Source organism: Oncorhynchus gorbuscha, linkage group LG18 (genome assembly GCF_021184085.1).
Source record: "Oncorhynchus gorbuscha isolate QuinsamMale2020 ecotype Even-year linkage group LG18, OgorEven_v1.0, whole genome shotgun sequence".
In the NCBI taxonomy this organism is placed as follows: Eukaryota; Metazoa; Chordata; class Actinopteri; order Salmoniformes; family Salmonidae; genus Oncorhynchus; species Oncorhynchus gorbuscha.
In genome coordinates, this window is record NC_060190.1 from 36,971,629 (window position 1) to 36,994,508 (window position 22,880).

Below are 22,880 nucleotides of genomic sequence, written 5' to 3' on the forward strand. Positions count from 1 at the left end.
CACACACACACACACACACACACACACACACACACACACACACACACACACACACACACACACACACACACACAGGAGGCTGCTGCTGAGGGGAGGACGGCTCATAATAATGGCTGGAACGGAGTGAATGGAATAGCGTCAAACACATGGAAACAAGGTGTTTGAAGCATTTGATACCATTCCACTGATTCCACTCCAGCCTTTACCACAAGCCTGTCCTTTAAGGTGCCACCAACCTCCTGTGATGAACACACGTACACACGCTCACTCTTTCTGTTCGCACAGACCACGCGCACACACGCACACACACGCTCACACACATGCACTCCAAATCACACCTTTTAACCACTTCACAACCATCGCAGATGAACATAATCACATGCACACACACACACACACACACACACTGCTGTCAGTCATTTTAGCACCGTAGTCCCTGGGGGTTCTAATCACACCTCTCTCCTCTATCTCTTCTTTCTCTCCTCTCTAATCCCTGTCTGTTATCACAGAGAGAGGAGGGGTAGAGAGAGAGAGAGCCCCGGAGAGAGGGAAAAACAGACAGTACATCTGACTTGGAAATAGATAAGGGAGGAGTAAACAATAGAGAAAGAGACAGAGGAAGAGGAGAAGAAATGGGGGGGGTACATTTGGGAAGGAGATGGAGTGGGGGATGAGTCTGTCTACAGTATGTGTCTGTCCCAAGAGGATGTAACGTAGGACAACTCAACAACCACCATGCTCTCACCAGAATTAACCAAGATACATTTGAAAAACGGCATTTTGTAGAAGGATGAGATGGAGAGAGAGGGAGAGAGAAAGAGATGGAAAGAGGGAGGAGGTCCCAGGAGGAGGTAAAACTGCAGGACCCACCAGCCACTCCAGAATGGCTTTAATCACCACGGTAACCCCAGGCAGATGGGCCCACACTGGTAAATTAGGCCTCGCAGCCTTGCACACACACACACACACACACACACACACACACACACACACACACACACACACACACACACACACACACACACACACACACACACACACACACACACACACACACACACACACACACACACACACACACACACACACACACACACACACACACTGGTCTCGCTTTGTGTGTTACATACTCTATGGTCCCTTTATGTGTGTGTTACATACTCTATGGTACCTTTATGTGTGTTACATACTCTATGGTACCTTTATGTGTGTTACATACTCTATGGTACCTTTATGTGTGTGTGTTACATATTCTATGGTACCTTTATGTGTGTTACATACTCTATGGTACCTTTATGTGTGTGTGTTACATACTCTATGGTCCCTTTATGTGTGTGTGTTACATACTCTATGATCCCTCTTAATGTGTGTGATACATACTCTAGGGTCCCTCTAAGCGTGTGTGTTACATACTCTATGGTACCTCTAGGGGTGGTGTTACATACTCTATGGTCCCTCTAAGTGTGTGTGTTACATACTCTATGGTCCCTCTAAGTGTGTGTGTTACATACTCTATGGTCCCTCTAAGTGTGTGTGTTACATATTCTATGGACCCATCAAATGGAGCAGCAGCCTCAGAGGGAGGTTCATTACTGATTCACGACTGGCCTGTTCTTGACCTTACATACATAGTCTCTGTGTGGCCAAAGCCAAAAGTATCATTCTCATCCCCAATAATAACTGTAAGACAAAGGACATAGACATCAGTCAGTTAGCTTAGAGCCGCTGCTGGATATAGAACTACAGTATAGCTGTGTTCATAAAGAAAGAAAAACTCTGCACTTTACATGACATGCTCCTGTGTGTAGATATTCATTCGGTATGCCTGTAGATTACGTATATATCAATGTTGTTTCCTCTGCCTGGTTTTAGTCAGTTATATACTGTATATTGACAATTTCGGGCAGGGGATTTTGTCTGTCTGAGAGATAAAGGAAATGTTTTGCTAGATGTTGGATCTTTCCTCAGTCGTAACCTCGGCAACCAGACATGACTGGAGGCAATCGTTGTTTACTGTACCTTGTCTCTGAGTCAAGGGCAGGTGAGGTTCTCTCTGTACCACGCGCACGAATGTACACACACACATACACAAACGAGCGTACGTGCGTACCTACGTCCGCCCGCACATACACACACACGCGTACGTGTCTGAGATGCAGGGGTTTGATAATGGGGAACACACCTCCAGCCGCACACTCCCGCTGGGGCTAGCCTCCCCTTGGTGGGTTTGTTGCTAAGGAGCCTTGGCGACCAGGTCTCTCTCTATTGGATGAAGTGGGACTGGGGGTGAGGAAGGGGGAGGAGAGGGGAGGAGGAAGTGAGACCCAGATGTGATAATGAGCTGGTGTGCTGTTTTTACATTTCTTCTAGGGAGGGGGGGAGCGAGTTGGGATAAGCGAGAGAGGGGGATAAATGAGAGTATGGTGGGAAAGTGGATGAAGAGAAAGATGGAGAGACAGAGAGAAGGTTGAAAGGAGGGAGATGGGGAAGGAAGGAGTGCTTAAGGAATAGAATGAAAGAGAGACTGTGGGACAGGGTGAGCACAGAGGAGAGATAAAGAGGAGAGGATCAAGTAGAGAGGGAGAGGCAGAAAAGGGAGGACTTGTTTAAAGAGAGCGAGGTAGACAGTCAGACAGGGGCCAGACAAACCCCTCTAATTTATTTGGTTTCTAGAATGGAGCCATGCCTTTGTTTTTCAGCTAGCCCTTTTCAACACGCACTTCAGCTCTAATCATCTGTGTTTATATAGCAGAGATCCATAACCTTCAACCCTCTGTTCCTTGGTCAGTGTAGAGCTGTAGGACTCCTCTCTTGTAGACTTTACTAAACCAGTCTCTACCTCACTCAGCAGTATGGGTCTTCCAGAGCTGGCTTCTCTGAAAGTGGAAGTGTCTCCCATAGCAAAGATGGAAGTATCAATCTCATGGTCTTGGTGTGTGTGTGTATGTCTTGAGACTACAGATGTGGTCTGGGTGGTCTCGAGGGCTTCGGTCTAGGTTATTAAACAGGTTTTGTCTGGGTCTCGAGAGCTTCGGTCTAGGTTCTTAAATGGTAGTGTCTGGGTCTCGTGGGCTTCGGTCTAGGTTCTTAAATGGTAATGTCTGGGTCTCGTGAGCTTCGGTCTAGGTTCTTAAATGGGTATTGTCTGGGTCTCGAGAGCTTCGGTCTAGGTTTTTAAATGGTATTGTCTGAGTCTCGAGGACTTCGGTCTAGGTTCTTAAATGGGTATTGTCTGCTTCTCGAGGGCTTCGGTCAAGGTTCTTAAACAGGTATTGTCTGGTTTGTGTTTTAGTTCTGGGTCTCTGATTTTCTGGTCTTGACTCCATCTCTGTTTCTATTGTGTCTGACAGGTTTATGAATAGTGTTTTCATGTGGAGGGATGACATCTCACCATGACTGAAGTGTTAGGAAGGAGCACCCAGGGCAACTCTCTCTCTCGATCTCCCTCTCTCTCTCTTTCTCTCAGGTTTCATCCTAGTGATTCCCAGGCTTGTCTGACAGTTTATAATGGGTTGAATAAAGGGGCATCATGTACTTTGTGTAAGTGGCTGCTTATTTCTTCATTTGTATGCAAGGTTGTCCTCTCGAGTGAATATGTGCTCGCGTGACATTGCAAATTTCTTGTCCTTTGTCTTTGTGCCTGTGTTATGTATGCATAATTGCTTCATAACACACATGAGCTTCATGCTAAAGGTGAGAGGGGTCTTTAATATTTTAGAGAGGAGAGATGTTTGTCAAGTCATGTAGCAGAAGTAGACAGAACAACTGTCTGTCACTTAGCATATCCCTTAAAGTGTGTGTGTGTGTGTGTGTGTGTGTGTGTGTGTGTGTGTGTGTGTGTGTGTGTGTGTGTGTGTGTGTGTGTGTGTGTGTGTGTGTGTGTGTGTGTGTGTGTGTGTGTGTGTGTGTGTGTGTGTGTGTGTGTGTGTGTGTGTTAGCTTCCCAGGTCAAGTGAGTCAAGTCGAGTCAAATACCTTCACGCCAAGTGATCATTTTACTTTAAGTTAGCTTGTCTGCTATTCTATGCCATTACATATGCTAGCCGCCAGGCCACTGTCAGTGGTCATTAATACCCATGGGTTAACACAGTTATAGTTATTTGTCAGTGGTTATACAGTTATTTGTCATACCAGCGGTTCTGAGGCTTTCAGTCATGACCCAGTAGATGAAGTATAGTGTATATCTAAGCCACTCCACAGGAGAACTCTCCCACTACCCCTCCAGTGCACCCAGAGTACCGAGACTCCATTTGGGAAACAGTGATTTACTCAGGGAGCTGGTTTTCTTTTCTACGTCAAAGTCTTCATGCATAAAGATTTGGATTTAGCCTCACGTGTCTCCGAGTTCAATTTTAGAGTAACACAGAGTGTTAAAGTACGTGTAAGTATTACCCTAGTTTTCTTCACCTCATTGTGATTACTGTTAAAAGACGTGAGTTAATAAATCATGGGCCTGTGATTTTACACGATCTATTCGCGAGTGCAGAAAGACAATGTGGGTAAAAAGGCCACAGCGTAGTCCTGTTCATTCATCCATATGTTCATTCATTCATTTGAATGTATGCTAGTAGAGCATTCGTGTGTGTGTGTGTTTGAACACTCCGACCCAGATCTTACACACGCCTGGAGGAGAGACCTCCTGGTTCCTTCTTTAGACTACATCTCCACATCTGGTGGAATCATGTAGCATAGTCACTCACCTCTCTGTCTTTTTGTCCTCAGTGTCTCTCTCTCTCTCTATCTCTTCATCTCTCTCTCTCTCTCTCTCTCTCTCTCTCTCTCTCTCTCTCTCTCTCTCTCTCTCTCTCTCTCTCTCTCTCTCCTCTCTACCTCTCTACCTCTCTACCTCTCTACCTCTCTCTACCTCTCTACCTCTCTACCTCTCTCTCTCTCTCCCTTCCTCGCTTTCTCTCTCTCTCTACCTTTCTCTCTCATTTTCTCTGCCTGCCCAGCTTCCCCTATCTGTGGCTATCTCTATCTCCACTTATCCTACTTTCCTTCTTGCCCTCTCCCTCACCCCCCCCACACACACACATTTGTGTGATGGGCAGAAGTTGACAGGGGGAAGCAAAAAGATGGGAGTTCTTCTACGCTGTCTCTGCCAACCGTGTTACAGTGATGTAGATCACATTTCTGAGACCAAATCCTCCTCTTTCCAAGGTTTGTATGACACATCCTTCACTGAACCCAGACTTGTGTATTTTCCCAAAGACACACATGATATCTGGTTCAGCCCTTCTGATTAAGGCACCATGCTGTTGCAGCTTGGTTTGGCTGCCAGGTTCAAATAGATTTAACGCCTGTGTGTGTGTGTTAATATGTGTGTGTGTCCCTCTGTGCGCACGTGTGTGTGTGTCGCCGCAGGCGGCCCAGTCATCATTTATTAACGAGGCTCATAAGGCTGGGCAGTTGGACACAGGAAGTGCTTTAGCTTGCATCACTCCAGGAACCCTGTGATTGATTTATCTGGGATGGAGCGAATTGATGCTACCTCATGTCCCCCTCAGGGCTGGAGAGAGAGAGAGAGAGGGAGACACACACACACACAGATATACAGACACATACTGTCCACGCACACACAAACACACATAATTTTGTCCTTCCTCCTATCTCCATCTGTCTGTTCCTCCACCTGTATTTTATCTGTTCCCTACATTGGCATCACATATGAATCATTAACAGAGACTTACAATAAATAAATACACGTTTTTGTTGTTGCAGTAAACCATCCTTTCCTGTCTTACATTTTCTGTCTCTCTCTCGTCCTCTCGTCATCTCTCTCTCTCGTCTCCTTCTCTTCCTCTTTCCTCTCTCCCCCTGTCCTCATCCTCGACATGTCCCTTCTCTCTCCTTTCCTCTCTCCCCTCCCCTCCCCTCCCCTCTTCTTCTCTCCCCTCATCCTCTCCTCCATTAAAACTAGGTCATTCTGCAACAAAGTACCAGTGCTCCTGCCAAGCATGACATCCACACACCCTGTGCCTGGCAACCGCTTGTTTATCCTCCCCTTCCTTCATCTTCTCTGTCGTTCATCCCCTCCATCTTTCCTTCCCTCGGGTCACTCACTACTGCTCAGTTTTCATTTGGACTTGGTGCTGTGCTCTTTGGTATCTGGATCTTGCTGTAGCGAAGGAGAGCCAGATACTAAAGGCGCGCGCATAGAAACACATACACGTATAAACGCATGATGCCTTATAGACTCTACTCTACCATCACTATGGTAACAGGAGTATGATGTCATTGGGGTAGAATGTTTGATCCCTGACTCAATACTGTGTGACCTCTGACTTGTGGCTCAGCTTTCACGGCCACACCTTCCTTGCAAGTGTGTGTGTGTGTGTGTGTGTGTGTGTGTGTGTGTGTGTGTGTGTGTGTGTGTGTGTGTGTGTGTGTGTGTGTGTGTGTGTGTGTGTGTGTGTGTGTGTGTGTGTGTGTGTGTGTGTGTGTGTGTGTGTGTGTGTTTATTGGAGGGGATGTGTCTGCGCTGTCCAAAGACCACTGGTAATGGACAGGGTCAAAGGTTAGGCCAGGAGGCCAATAGTGAGGGATAAGAGAGCACACTCAAACACGTCCTCTCACCCGCTCTCCCTACACTGGAAAAGGGTATGGGGGTTGGATAGTGAGAGACACAAACATGAGGGAATAGCAGGTGATAGACTGGACCGCCGTCTCCTTGTCTATCACACGCACAAACGCACACGCACAAACGCACACGCACACACACACACACACACACACACACACACACACACACACACACACACACACACACACGCACACGCACACACACACACACACACACACACACACACACACACACACACACACACACACACACACACACACACACACACACACACGCACACGCACACGCACACGCACACACACACACACAGACACACAAACACACAGACAGACAGACAGACACTACTCAGCCAAGGTGTTTGGGCGGTTGTGGCCATAGGGTTTGTGTCTAGGTTTTTGGACAACGGTAGCGGTCCCGTCTCCATACAGACTCCACACAGTGTGTGTCGCTCATGCTTAACTGGCTGCGAGTGTTTTTTCATGTCCCTGTAACTCTTGGTAGGAGTCCCTGGTGGATGGTAAATGTGAATACATGGAGGACAATGAACATATATTCCCCTCTGTGTGTGTGTCTTACTGCCCCACCCTGTTCTCTTCATGGCATGGCCCTATGGTGCCTGACAAACACACACACAGCATTACAGGGGTTCTTTTGCAGGCTAGTGATTACAGTAAGACCAGACTTCTGAGTAAGCTCCTGGTTAAGATCCATCTATCACCTTATACTGTGTGTCACGCTTCACTACACGGTGTTAGTTTGACTTATTAAGCTTCATAATTGGACATTAAAAGATCACTGACGATGACTGTGGTTGATTCGTTGTTTTTTACCATTTTATTACGGGTTAATTAGGAAAATCTTTTCTTTAAAAAAAAAAACGTGATTGTAACGGCGTTCTTCGTTTGTCGAAAGAGAGTCGGACCGAAATGCAGCGTGGTTGTTACTCATGTTCTTTAATGAAGAAATGACGATACATGAAATAACTTAATAAATACAAAAAAACAACAAACGGAACGTGAAACCTAATACAGCCTATCTGGTGAACACTACACAGAGACAGGAACAATCACCCACGAAATACACAGTGAAACCCCGGTTACCTAAATATGGTTCCCAATCAGAGACAACGATAATCACCTGACTCTGATTGAGAACCGCCTCAGGCAGCCAAACCTATGCTACACCCCTACTCAGCCGCAATCCCAATGCCTACAAAACCCCAATACGAAACACAACATATAAACCCATGTCACACCCTGGCCTGACCAAATATATAACGAAAACACAAAACACTATGACCAAGGCGTGACAGTGATCACGGCAAAAGGGATTGGTTTTCTGGTTAAAACACTCTGGAGACTAAGCTCTGGTGCATAATATTTAAAAAACAGATTTTCCCATTGATGTCCATCAATATAAATGGTCACGACAGGATGGATGGCTGGATGTGGAGAGGGATGTCACTGATCGCGCAGCTATCCCCTGGCCTGTTAGACTGACCTCCGGTCACGTATAGCTCACACACACACGCACACGTACACACGCGCACACACACACACACACACACACAGTTCTGTGTGCCCTGCCATCCACAGTGACTAGCTATGACCCTGTTAGCTAGCAGTGTAGCCTGGAGGCAGAGTGACTAGGGAAGTGTTATGTTATGCACTAATGCTACACTACTACTGCAGGCTTGCTCAGTACAGCACACTCACTACCCATCTAGGGCACTGCTGTTCTGCCCTTCAGCCATGCTAGGCACTTAACCTAGAAAACCACTGCCCTAGTCGCCCAGCTGCTCAATCGACTCTGATACGAATAACGTAGTTCCACATGAACTCTGTGTCATAACGATGACTTTAAAAAAACAACGTTCGCTTTTTTTGACGTGTCTTATGTCATTGTTACGGCAGTGTTCTTTAGCCCTGGTAAAGATTCATTCAATGATTGCTGAAGTGTTGTGTGGGGGCGGGGCCCTGTGTGTGTATACCATGGCCCTTGCAAACAAGGCATTTTGTCAAGGCATGGCATCTTTTGTCTGTGCTTGCCTACATGTGCATGTTTGTGTGTGTAGGTGTGTGAAAGTTTGTTTTCATGTGTGTAATGTGTGTGTATGTTTATGTGCGCGCGTGTGCGTGTGTGTGTGTCTCCCATAGTGAGTTCTATGTAGTATACTCAGTGTTCTCTCCTCAGGGCTGTCTGTGCTTAAACGGCAATAAAGGCAAGAGAATAAGGGATGAGATCGTCTAGTCTTTTACATCTTCCCAGTCTGTGTGCTCTGCTGCTCCGGCTCTCTCCTTTCCAGGTGTTTCTCCCGTGGTGAGCCTGCTGTAAACCTGGAACCATGGCTGTATACCTGGAACCATGGCTGTAAACCTGGAACCATGGCTGTATACCTGGAACCATGGCTGTAAACCTGGGGCCATGGCTGTAAACCTGGAACCATGGCTGTCAACCTGTAACCATGGCTGTATACCTGGAACCATGGCTGTATACCTGGAACCATGGCTGTAAACCTGGTACCATGGCTGTATATCTGGAACCATGGCTGTATACCTGGAACCATGGCTGTATAGCTGGAACCATGGCTGTAAACCTGGGGCCATGGCTGTATACCTGGAACCATGGCTGTAAACCTGGGGCCATGGCTGTATACCTGGAACCATGGATGTAAACCTGGAACCATGGCTGTAAATCTGGAACCATGGCTGTAAACCTGGAAGCATGGCTGTAAACCTGGAACCATGGCTGTAAAGCTGGAACCATGGCTGTAAACCTGGGGCTACGGCTGTAAACCTGGGTTCATGACTGTAAATCTGGGGCCATGGCTGGAACCATGGCTGTAAACCTGGGGCCATGGCTGTAAACCTGGGGCCATGGCTGTAAATCTGGGGCCATGGCTGTAAACCTGGGGCCATGGCTGCCTGGCTCACAGACAACACAGTTCCTTTAAAAAAACTCCATGAAACAACAGTGGCATGAGACGAGTGTGCTTGGCTCTGTGTCAGATGCACACGCATGCACACACACTTACTGTATCGACACACACACACAGTCCGAGGTGTGTAGTATTTGTGAGCTATTATTCTACTCCCTTACTGTCTTCCTGCATTGAGGCAAACAAAGGGATAAGTGAAGCATCAGCAAATCTGAATAGAAAGAGAGGGTTTTTTGGTATTGAGCTTCTGAGACTCCTCGTTTTCCACTGATTTTCCACATGAATCATCTAAATGTGTATTTCTTTCTCTCTCTCCCTTTACAGGTCTGAGCAGTTAGCGTTTCAATCAGCAAGGACATAGAGGGTTTCGTCGACACATTGACGTAAGTCTCAGAAGCATTGTGTCTGTCTGTGTGCGTGTGCATTCATGCATGCGTGTGTCTTGATGTTCGCTGGTCTTTGTCCAGACCTTGTCTCTCCCCCTCAGACTGATACGACCCTGACAGAACTGTCTACTGTCGGTCTGTCTGTCTGTCTGTCTGTCTGGGGCTGTCTACTGTCTGTCTGTCTGGGGGCTGTCTATTTGTCTGTCAGCTATTGTTTTCTGCTTCACCTCAATCCAACTGTGCGCTTTCACGTGTGTGTGTGTGTGTTTGTGTCTGTACTGTGACAGCTGAGGAGCTGGTAAAAGGAGTGAAAGGAGCAACCGAGTGTTTCAGTTCAGACGATTTCTGCTTTTTGGGGGGGGAGGGGGAGGGGGAGTGCATCTTGGATGTGTGTCTGAGACCCGTCTTTACTGTGTGACTGTGTAGTGGGGTGGAATGGGGTGGTTTGGGGGCTGAGGGTAATTGTGTGTGATAGGTACTGGGGTATTTTTAGAGCTGGAACAGGGGACGCGGCCTCTGGCCTGACTGGGGGGGAAGGGAGGGAGGCAGGGGTAGTTAATGTGTCAATGCCTAGGGCACTGCCACTGTCTGAAAGAGACAGACCAGGGCAGAGAGAGAGAGAGAGAAAAAGAGATGGAGAGAGGGGGGATAAATAGAAAGGCAGAGAGAGAAAGGGGGAGAGGGAGATCGAGAGAACAATAAATAGAGAGAGAGAGAGAGAGAGAAAGAGAGAGAGAGAGAAGAGGCCTTGGGTACCAGGGTTTACCCTCACACTGCCATATTGTTGTGGGCTGTGTGTCATTAACCCCCTTCTGACACGTGATAATCAGCCCCCAGCACAGGAACACACACACCCTCAGTCATACACATCCACTTGTTTCCATTCTATAGTCAAAGCACTAGGTCATCACTCATTGTCTTGGATACAGTCTACAGTCTGTACCTTGTCTGTTCAGCACCAACAAATGGACTTGAGACCAGACCTGCAAATCTAGATGCCATGTATTACCCATCCACAGATGGGCCTCCTTACTTTAGCTCTCAGGGGGGAAATGGCCTCTCCAAAACACTCTTCTGTGTTCTAACAAAGCAGAGTGTCACAGATAAATTTCATGTCACCATAAACTGAAATAGCTCCACAGGGCTAGATCACTCCAGCTGCTAATGCACACCTGAACCAGGTTATGAAGGTTCTCTAACACAGAGAGACTACATGCCAGCAGAGACAGAGAGATATCAAGTTTTACTTCACTACCTGCTATGCCAATCTGTTCGCCTGTGTAATAGGTGGTTGGAATAGCTATTTGGGGGGGATTTAGGTGCATTAGGCACACACTCGCACTTCCCACTCATGCACACACACACACACACACACACACACACACACACACACACACACACACACACACACACACACACACACACACACACACACACACACACACACACACACACACACACACACACACACACACACACACACACACACCCTCCACTACACCAGAGCTTATTAATTTTACCTACTCAGCCCTGTCTCTGAGGTCCATTATCCCACAAGAGCTCCATTAGCCTTCATCACGTACCCTCAGAATGGCATAATGGAACAACCCATTACCGTCACACAACCGGATTAGGTAGCAATGACACGGGCGGAGCAACAGCAAAGGGGGGTGGAAAACATACACTACATGACCAAAAGTATGTGGACACCTGCTCGTCGAACATAACATTTCAAAATCATGGACAATATGGAGTTGGTCCCCCCTTTGCTTCTATAACAGCCTTCACTCTTCTGGGAAGGCTTTCCACTAGATGTTGAAACATTGCTGCGGGGACTTGCTTTCATTCAGCCACAAGAGCATTTGTGAGGTCAGGCACGCAGTCAGCGTTCCAATTCATCCCAAAGGTGTTCGATGGGGTTAAGGTCAGGCTCTGTGCTGGCCAGTCAAGTTCTTCCACAGTGGGCATTGTCATGCTGAAACCGGAAAATGACCTTCTCCAAACTGTTGCCACAAAGTTGGAAGCACATAAGTGTCTAAAATGTCATTGGATGCTGTAGCGTTAACATTTCCCTTCACTGGAACTAAAGGGGCCTAGCCCAAACCATGAAAAACAGCTGAGGACCATTATTCCTTCTCCACCAAACTTTACAGTTGGCACTATGCATTCGGGCAGGTAGCGCTGTCCTGGAATCCACCAAACCCAGATTAGTCCGTTGGACTGACAGCTGGTAAATCGTGATTCATCAGTCCAGAGAATGCGTTACCACTGTTCCAGAGTCCATGGCGGAAAGCTGTACACCACTCCAGCCGACGCTTGGCATTGCGCATAGTGATCTTAAGCTTGTGTGCAGCTGCTCAGCCATGGAAACCCATTTCATGAAGCTTTCATGAAGCATAATAAAAAAAAGCACTTACAGTAGCAGAAATTTGACGAACTGACTTGTTGCCACGTTGAAAGTAACTGAGCTCTTCAGGAAGACCATTTTTCTGTCAATGTTTGTCTATGGAGATTGCATGTATGTGTGCTCGATTTTCTGCACCTGTCAGCAACTGGTGTGGCTGAAATAGCCTAATCCACTAATTGTAAGGGGTGTCCACATACTTTTGTATATATAGCGTATTTGCCTGGGACTGGTAAATGCTCTGTATATAAATAAATGGAGACAAAGGTTGCACATCCCAAATGGCAACCTATTCCCTATGTGGTGCGCTCTTGGGTCAAAAGTAGTCCACTGTATGGGGAATCAGGTGCCATTTGGGACGCATTCTCTAAGAGCAGTTGATGGGACATGGATCCATTTGGACAGATAGTCTCAACACATCAAATATTTATAAAATGGATGCCGTAACCAGTGTCACACAAAATATGGAAGGCAGAAATAGCTGTAGAATCCTTTCAAATAAATCACACCAAGTCCTCCTACCAAGGAAATGATTAGAAAACGAAGAAATCTAAACTGAATATCCCCTGAATATACTTTACGGCAGAAGCTTATTTTAAACAGTAGTACTTATGAATTATAAAGTTAATTATTTCAATAGGGATAAGTGACATAGGGTTTATTTTAAGAAATTGCCTTTTTTAAATAATGGAAGAAAATGTGCATAATTTAGATAGTAAATCAGCATAATAGTCTAATTTAGCATGCTAGTTTTCTGCTTAATTGATGCTAATTGTCGTAATTATAATACTTAGGTTAATGTCGTTATCTGTATATGTTATAATGTTCATGGTGAATATTCAAATCCGCTTCCAACGCCTTTACTGAGCACACACACACGTGGACACAGTCACACACAAATTCACACACACACACACACACACACACACACACACACACACACACACACACACACACACACACACACACACACACACACACACACACACACACACACACACACACACACACACACACACACACACACACACACACACACACACACACACACACACACACACACATTTGCAAACTACAGAACTCACACACGGAAGAGCAAAGACACACACAATGGAGTGCACATATGAACAGAATCTGCAGCTACACATGTGCGCCATATACTAGCTTATCAGCAAATCAGATAGCAACTCACACCCACCTACCTCGCTGCGCACTGAGCCTGCTGTCCTCGCTCACCTTCTTTCCTGTAGCCGGGACCTAGCTCCCGTTTCCACCCGACAGCCATGGCCTGCTCCACACTGAGCCCTGACCTCGCATCCTCCATTGCTGTTGACCGGGCCATGTTGCTAACTGCGATCTTCCTATTGTCACATTTTAGGTCACGTACGCCCACCGGCACCTCCGTTCCTACTACACCACCATCAGGACATGCCTCAGCGGCCTCCGATTCGTGTGGAACACGCTCCAACTCATGGGGAGGCAAGAGGCAACCACCATCAACAGCATCCCCATCACCTTCAATATCCTCTCCATCAATATCACTGCTCTCAGGACGCTTCCTGCAGCCTCACACTCACCATCTTCAGTTTCCTTCTCTCCGTGCCCTTCGGAGTCTCTGTTCAGACACGGACCTCCCCATCATCAGACGCTGGTTCCAATCACGCCTGAAGTCATCCGAACCTTACTACAATTACATCCACTCAAACCAAATGGCATGTCTGATATGCCCAATAAACCCTCCTCGGGCCCACACCTGATTTCACTACGTTTGAGATCAACCTCCACCATCACCCGCTAGCCGACGCACCAGCAATCCAGCTCTCCAGAAACCTCCACATTTGTGCACATTCGACAAGCAGAAGGCTAAAACCCTTATGTACTACTCCAGTTGGCTGGATGTTCCTTTTGGGAGGACCAGCTCAACCTCAGTCAACCACCGGGGGCTGTCCCCGTCAGTATGCTTAGCACAACCACAAATCACAACTTGGGGGCTGACCCTGTCGGGAAGCCAGCTACAAACTCCGATCCACGACCGGGGGCTGGCCTCCCCGACCACCATCCCATAGCAAAATCTATCAACAACTACCCTTTCTGACATGTTAGTCAGATGGTGAGAAGCTGAACTCCTGAAACCAGACAGAACTTAGCCTTGGTGACAGTATGTTTCCTCTCTTGCCATCTCCTTATGGAAATGTCACGGTAAACAGTATTTGCCCGACAATGACAGCAATGGAATTGGCAAGAGCACAAGCAGATCTGGAGCCAGGCTAGGCAGAACTAGCCATGGCCTACCAGCAGGGACATACACAGACCCTTCTGTTCTCTAATAGAAATTAAACCAATTCAAGTCTTTCCTCTGTGATTCCACATTAGTGAAATCAACTCTAATCAAGATGACCCCTTTGGTGTGAAGGACAAAAGGAAGATCACACTTAAACATACTGTAGCTGCGCTAATTTTCTGGGTTGATCTGTTAGGAAGTGCTGTTTGTTCTTATTCTCAATGAGGGCACACCCAACACACACACACTCCTGGAGCCAAAAGAGTTGGTCTTCAATGGTAGGTCGAGCATAGCTACTTCAAAAATACGTGTTGCACCAACCAAAATAAGACCTAGTCATAGCTAAGTCCGGCGTAAGCAATCCTCGTTCATGAGATGTGATGCGCCATAATGATGGTTGCTAGGCAGCGCCTGTTACTAGACATGTCCCATCACTTCGCAAAGCCCACCACTATGCATGCAGGTGTTCTAAACCACAACTGGCTGGATCAATCAATAATCACGGTGGGAATGAATATCGCTAAATGATGAAAATATCGGAATTGTAACGAATTTCGTCTGTTGTTTGAAGAGAGTCAGACCGAAATGCAGCGTGTAGGTTACTCATGACTTTTAATGAAGAAAATGCTGTACATAAAATAACTGAAAATACAAAAACAACAAACGAGTGAAACTAATTACAGCCTATCTGGTGACTAACACAGAGACAGGTACAATCACCCACGAAATACAACGCGCACTCAGGCTGCCTAAATACGGTTCCCAATCCGAGACAACGAGAATCAGCTGACTCCAATTAGGAATCGCCTCAGGCAGCCAAGCCTAACTAGACACACCCCTAATAATACACACTCCCAATTAATACAAACCCCAATACGAAATACAACATATAAACCCATGTCACACCCTGGCCTACCCAAACAATTAACAAAACACAAGATACAATGACCAAGGCGTGACAGAACCCCCCCCCCTAAGGCGCGGACTCCGGGACGCACCTCAAGAGCATAGGGAGGGTCCGGGTGGGCGTCTGTCCATGGTGGCGGTTCTGGCTCGGGACATGGACCCCACTCCATAAATGTCCTAGTTCCTCCCCTTCGCGTCCTAGGATAATCCACCTTCTCCGCCGACCATGGCCTAATAGTCCTCACCCTGATCCCCACATAACTGAGGGGCAGCTCGGGACCGAGGGGCAGCTCGGGACAGAGGGGCAGCTCGGGACAGAGGGGCAGCTCAGGACAGAGGGGCAGCTCGGGACAGAGGGGCATCTCAGGACAGCAGGGCAGCTCAGGACAGAGGGGCATCTCAGGACAGAGGGGCAGCCCGGGACAGAGGGGCAGCCCGGGACCGAAGCAGCCCAGTACTGAGGGGAAGCCCGGTACTGAGAGGGAGCCCAGTACAGAGAGGAAGCCTAGTACTGAAAGGAAGCTCAGTACTGAGAGGAAGCTCAGGCAGGTAGTAGGCTCCGGTAAATCCTGGCTGGCTGGTGGACCTGGATGATTCAGGTTGTCTGGCCGATCCTGGCAGACTGGCACTTCTGGTGGATCCTGGCAGACTGGTGACGCTGGGCCGACTGGCGGCGCTGGGCAGACAGGAGACTCCGGCAGCGCAGGAGAGGAGAAAGGCTCTGGCTGCGCTAAACAGGCGGGAGAATCCAACAGCGCAGGAGAGGAGAAAGGCTCTGGCTGGCTGAACAGGCGAGGCGCACTGGACGCGCTGGGCCGACTGGTAGCACTGGTGGCGCTGGACAGACAGGAGACTCCGGCAGCACAGGAGAGGAGAAAGGCTCTGGCTGCGCTAAACAGGCTGGAGACTCCGATAGCACAGGAGGGGAGAAAAGCACTGGCTGTGCTGAACAGGCGAGGCGCACTGGAGGCCTGGTGCGTGGTGCTGGAACTGGTGGTACTGGCGCGAGGACACGCACAGGAAGCGTGGTGCGGGGAGCTGCTACCGGAGGACTGGTGTGTAGAGGAGGCTCTGGATAGACCGGACCGTGCAGGCGCACTGGAGCTCTTGAGCACCGAGCCTGCCCAAGCTTACCTGGCTCGATGCCCACTCTAGCCCGGCCAATAGGAAGGGCTGGTATGAGTCGCAGCTGGCTCTGCACCCGCACTGGAAACACCGTGCGCTCCATAGCATAACACGGTGCCTGCCCGGTCTCTCTAGCCCAACGGTGAGCACAGGGAGTATGCGCAGGTTTTCTACCTGGCATAACTATTCTCCCTTTTACCCCCCCCCAATAAATTTTTTGGGGTGACTTTCCGGTTTCCAACCGCCAAGACCAGAAGTCCTCATATTGCTGCTCCTCACTATTAACAGGGAGAGTAGGCTCAGGTCTGACTCCTGACTCTGCCACTCTCTCTCTGCGCTTTCCCCCGTTACCTACAGTTTTCGCTCTGTATAGCAGTGCTTTCCTTTTCGATTCCATCTGTGTATAGCCCTCTTCGCATTGCTGTAGGGAATCCCAGGCGGGCTCCTGCACTCGCTCTGGGTCGGCCGCCCACCTGTCGATTTCCTCCCACGTAGTATACTCCTTGCTTCTGTTGTCCATAACGTCCTCCTTCAGATCCTGCCAGTTCACACACTGCTCGGTCTGCGAATGGTGGTGGGTGATTCTGTAACGAATTTTCGAATTTTCGTCTGTTGTTTGAAGAGAGTCAGACCGAAATGCAGCGTGTAGGTTACTCATGACTTTTAATGAAGAAAATGCTGTACATAAAATAACTGAAAATACAAAAACAACAAACGAGTGAAACTAATTACAGCCTATCTGGTGACTAACACAGAGACAGGTACAATCACCCACGAAATACAACGCGCACTCAGGCTGCCTAAATACGGTTCCCAATCCGAGACAACGAGAATCAGCTGACTCCAATTAGGAATCGCCTCAGGCAGCCAAGCCTAACTAGACACACCCCTAATAATACACACTCCCAATTAATACAAACCCCAATACGAAATACAACATATAAACCCATGTCACACCCTGGCCTACCCAAACAATTAACAAAACACAAGATACAATGACCAAGGCGTGACAGGAATAAAGTAGGCTAATGCCATTGAAGACATTTGTCATATTGTTGCTTACGGAAATTCCCAGTCATCCGACCGTTTTAAATACTTCAAAGAATTGCCATGTGGTCAACTACAATTTCAACACAGTTATGATTGGGACAGTGTTATCACTCTGCTTTGAGACAAGAGTGGGGGACTTGTCTTGATAAACCAATCAATGTCAGATTTTTGTTTTCACGGAATCTCCATTTGGATATTTTGGTTTGAAAAATGTTACTAAATGAATCTTGAGTCTAGTTTGCTTGTCTAACAGTGTTATGAGAACGGTGGGGCAGACAGCAGGGTAGACTTACCCCAGGTTTCCACCCCTAGGGCCCAGTGATAGAACGAGTCCTGACCTGATTGTTGTGAAGCCTCTGTGAACTACTGCATATCTACTAGGTCACCTCTGTTTATGTGTATCTGCTAGGTCACCTAGAAAAGCCAATAACATATATCTGCAACGCAGCCCTACATTCTTAGAAAAAAGGTACTATCTAGAACCTAAAGGGGTTCTACGACTGTCTCCATAGGATAACCATTTGAAGAACACTTTTTGGTTCCAGGTAGAACCCTTTTGGTTCCATGTAGAGCTCTTTCTACATAGGGTTCTGCTTGGAATCAAAACAGGTTCTACCTGGGACCAAAAAGGGTTATTCTAATGGTTCTCCTATGGAGCCCCTTTCGGGAACCTTTTTTTTTCTAAGAGTGTATATGAGGATCTTTACTAATTTAGAGAGTGTAGATACTAGCATGCTATAGGGGGAACTATAGTGACCTATATTGATGTTCTCACTTGCATGTGATACTGGAAAGAAGGAGAGAGAGAGACAATGTTAGAGAGTAGAGCAAGACAGTTATATGTTTATTTCCTTTGTTGTCTCCACTCGTTCCTTCATCCAACCTTCCATTCTCTCATCCAGCTATGTGTGTGTGTGTGTGTGTGTGTGTGTGTGTGTGTGTGTGTGTGTGTGTGTGTGTGTGTGTGTGTGTGTGTGTGTGTGTGTGTGTGTGTGTGTGTGTGTGTGTGTGTGTGTGTGTGTGTGCGTGTGAGGGGATGTGGGGGGGGGGTTGTTGTCTGCCTCTGTGTGTTCATCAGTGCATTCATCTATGGGCTCACGAGTGGCGCAGCGTTCTAAGGCACTGCATCTCAGTGCTAGAGGTGTCACTACAGACCCTGGTTCGATTCCAGGCTGTATCACATCCGGCTGTGCTTGGGAGTCCCATAGGGCGGCGCAAAATTGGCACAGCATCGTCCGGGTTGGGTTTGGCTGCGGTAGGCCATCATTGTAAATAAGAATTTGTTCTTAACCTACTAGCCTAGTTAAATACAGGTTCAATTTTAAAAAGTAAGTGTGTGCATGCCCATCTGTGTGTGTGTGTCAGATGATCCAAAGGAATGCTGGAATATCTGTATCCTCCTCCCCAGGGGCAGATTAGGTATTTTGTAGCATGGTGTTTGGTTGACATATCACCAGATGGTTTATGCATGGGAGTGTGTGTGTGGGTCACACACAGGTTTTGTATGAGAATTGGGTATTACCCCAGGGGTACCAAGCTGTTGTTGACTAATCGCTGTAAGATGCATCTATTATTTACAGTTTCCACTAAGTGTGCTTTATGTAAGTATATCGCCATTTAGTATTTCGTCTTATATTTCGTTGGTTGAAATGGAGGGGAATGTTGAATGAAAAGTCAGTGTCTTCAGCTGCTGTGTGATTGAGTGGGGTTGGTTCAGGGTCTGGGTTTGGGGGTCAGGGTTTATGGGGCTAGTTGGCTGAGCTGGTACCCTCTTCTATGTTATGTTACTCCGGGTCTGGAGGCCTGGGCAGTGGAGGAACAGGGTCCTGGGAGTCTGCACTATTGTCGGAGAAAGATGATCGGGGGTTAGTGCTGAGCCTGGGAAACTGGGATACTGATTCTGGTACCGGTAATGGTTTGGGGTAATATGGTAGGAGAGGAGAGGGGGATACTGGTCTGTGTGATGTCTACATCTCTCCTCTCTCTGGAGCTGTCTATGGGCAAGTCTCGTTGGGGAGCCAGGGCCTCAGCTGCAGATGTAGGCCAGCCACACGCTGAAAACACATCTCTCTCTCTCTCTCTCTCATAGGTCAGAGACGTATCAGGAATTGCGACTGGAGAGGAGAAACAGAGGGGAGAGATGTTGGTGCAGGGGGGGCCTTGGGCCCTGTCTGTCATATCACTGGTCCTGCTGCTGTGGCAAGAATTGTCTGCTATCGATGTTCCTCTCGATTGTAAGTCCAACAACCACATCGCAAACACATAGCTGTCATTTCTTATGGTAAAGCTACCATTTAGGTCATTAAAAAGCATGCGGCATCCCGCTATAACCCGCTGGTGTAGAGACACCAAACCATGACAGTTTTCAGAAGGAACTCTACAGTAAATCAACGTCTTCAGTATACTGTAAGATCAAGTGATGTTGAAGATGTATTACTCAACACAGTGATCCTGTCTTTACATCTGCAGATCTAGCTTCATATCCAGTGATATCTTGAACAATAGGTTTGGAGCTCACCATCCCCCATCTTACACACACACACACACACACACACACACACACACACACACACACACACACACACACACACACACACACACACACACACACACACACACACACACACACACACACACACACACACACACACACACACACACACACACACACACACACACACACACAATACTGATGGTACCTTATGGTAATAGCACATTGTTTTTCATTATTTTGTGTTAAGCCTTCCCCAAACCATAGCCCTAACCTTAAACACTCTGAATGAATGCCTAAACTGTTAACCTTTGAGTTGTTTCCGTTTTAACCCTGTAACCAAGCGGAACTAATTGTGACGTTCATCCATAACACGTTGAATTTCGAAGGGACACTATGAGATCTTGTTGCACACACACTCCAGTACCAGGCCATCATAACATGTGTGAAAGCTCCCGACTATAGTGTCCCATCGGACTGACTCCAGTGGGAACACACACACACACACACACACACACACACACACACACACACACACACACACACACACACACACACACACACACACACACACACACACACACACACACACACACACACACACACACACACACACACACACACACACACACACACACACACACCACACACACACCACTTATTGTCTACCTCTTTATGTGCCTCAAACACACAGGGTATGATTCACACACGGTCATCAGCTGTCATCACCTCTGTAGTCTCCACCTCATCTCCCCCCTACGGGCGCCGTCTTTCTCAATGTCTCTTTATACCCCACAACCTTTCACCAGCGCCCTCTGGAGAGATTAGTGTCAGACCAGAGGGACACACAACGGGGGGGGCCCCACAGAAAAATACATAATACCCTTGTAACCCCTTCGACCTGAAACAAAGAGACAAAGTGAAAGAGAACTAGCCTTTTCTCTCTCCTTTCATTCTCACTTTTTGTGAAAAACGGACAATAATAGCTGAGAATGTCTCACAGTGGCATTATGAAAAATCATTTGATAGCAGATAAAGCCCCACGGGCACCTGCTATGAGGTGGTCAAACACACACATATGTGAGCACACACACACACACACACACACACACACACACACACACACACACACACACACACACACACACACACACACACACACACACACACACACACACACACACACACACACACACACACACACACACACACACACACACACACACACACACACACACACCACTTATTGTCTACCTCTTTATGTGCCTCAAACACACAGGGTATGGACACACATTCACACACGGTCATCAGCTGTCATCACCTCTGTAGTCTCCACCTCATCTCCCCCCTACGGCGCCGTCTTTCTCAATGTCTCTTTATACCCCACAACCTTTCACCCGCGCCCTCTGGAAGCTCTATTGATTAGTGTCAGACAGAGGACACACACAACGGGGGGGGGGGGGGGAGCCCCCACAGAGAAAAATACATAATACCCTTGTAACCCCTTCGACCTCTCACAAATATATTCATCACCAGTGAGACAGAGATAAAGGGATGAGAAGAGAGAGAGGCAGAGAAAGACAGACAAGAGATAGAGAGATGAGAAGAGAGAGAGAGAGAGAGAGGCAGAGAAAGACAGGCAAGAGATAAAGAGATGAGAAGAGAGAGAGAGGCAGAGAAAGACAGACAAGAGATAAAGAGATGAGAAGAGAGAGAGAGGCAGAGAAAGACAGACAAGAGATAAAGAGATGAGAAGAGAGAGAGGCAGAGAAAGACAGACGAGATAAAGAGATGAGAAGAGAGAGAGAGAGGTATAGAAAGACAGACAAGAGATAAAGACATGAGAAGAGAGAGAGAGAGGCAGAGAAAGACAGACAAGAGATAAAAAGATGAGAAGAGAGAGAGATGGCTAGCTTACGAAATCTCGAAGATTATGATTCTTAACCGTTATGTCATTCAGCCCTCGATAATCACGCAGGGCGCATACCAACAAAAGAACCCCGCCCCGGCCGGAGAGGAAGAAGGCACTATGGTAAGACTAATCCTCTGTCGAACCTTACGTTCCGGGAGCCGAAATGAGGTTAATCCCTCCGGCACTCCTGTTCCTCCTGAGAAGTAGTCTCAAATCTGAGGTATAGAAAGACAGACAAGAGATAAAGACATGAGAAGAGAGAGAGAGAGGCAGAGAAAGACAGACAAGAGATAAAGACATTAGAAGAGAGAGAGAGTGGTATAGAAAGACAGACGAGATAAAGACATGAGAAGAGAGAGAGAGAGGTATAGAAAGACAGACAAGAGATAAAGATATGAGAAGAGAGAGAGAGGCAGAGAAAGACAGACAAGAGATAAAGAGATGAGAAGAGAGAGAGGCAGAGAAAGACAGACGAGATAAAGAGATGAGAAGAGAGAGAGAGAGGTATAGAAAGACAGGCAAGAGATAAAGAGATGAGAAGAGAGAGAGAGGCAGAGAAAGACAGACAAGAGATAAAGAGATGAGAAGAGAGAGAGAGGCAGAGAAAGACAGACAAGAGATAAAGAGATGAGAAGAGAGAGAGAGAGGTAGAGAAAGACAGACAAGAGATAAAGACATGAGAAGAGAGAGAGAGGCAGAGAAAGACAGACGAGATAATGAGATGAGAAGAGAGAGAGAGAGGTATAGAAAGACAGACAAGAGATAAAGACATGAGAAGAGAGAGAGAGAGGCAGAGAAAGACAGA

At 47.3% G+C, this 22,880-nt stretch overlaps 1 protein-coding gene across 16 annotated transcripts in view; it reads left to right on the forward strand.

Annotated features, from left to right (window-relative positions):
- The window catches only part of LOC124002448 (neurofascin-like), a 168,203-nt gene that overhangs the window by 66,819 nt on the left and 78,504 nt on the right, over positions 1-22,880 (forward strand). For 15 of the 16 annotated variants that reach the window (XM_046309839.1, XM_046309834.1, XM_046309827.1 and 12 more), the window contains 2 exons: positions 9,845-9,903; positions 19,762-19,906. In XM_046309839.1, coding sequence (XP_046165795.1) covers positions 19,813-19,906 — 94 coding nt within the window. In that variant the 5' untranslated portion in view covers positions 9,845-9,903; positions 19,762-19,812. Of the gene's footprint in view, positions 1-843; positions 930-9,844; positions 9,904-19,761; positions 19,907-22,880 lie in introns of those variants that run through there. The other variant, XM_046309828.1, reaches the window with a different exon arrangement.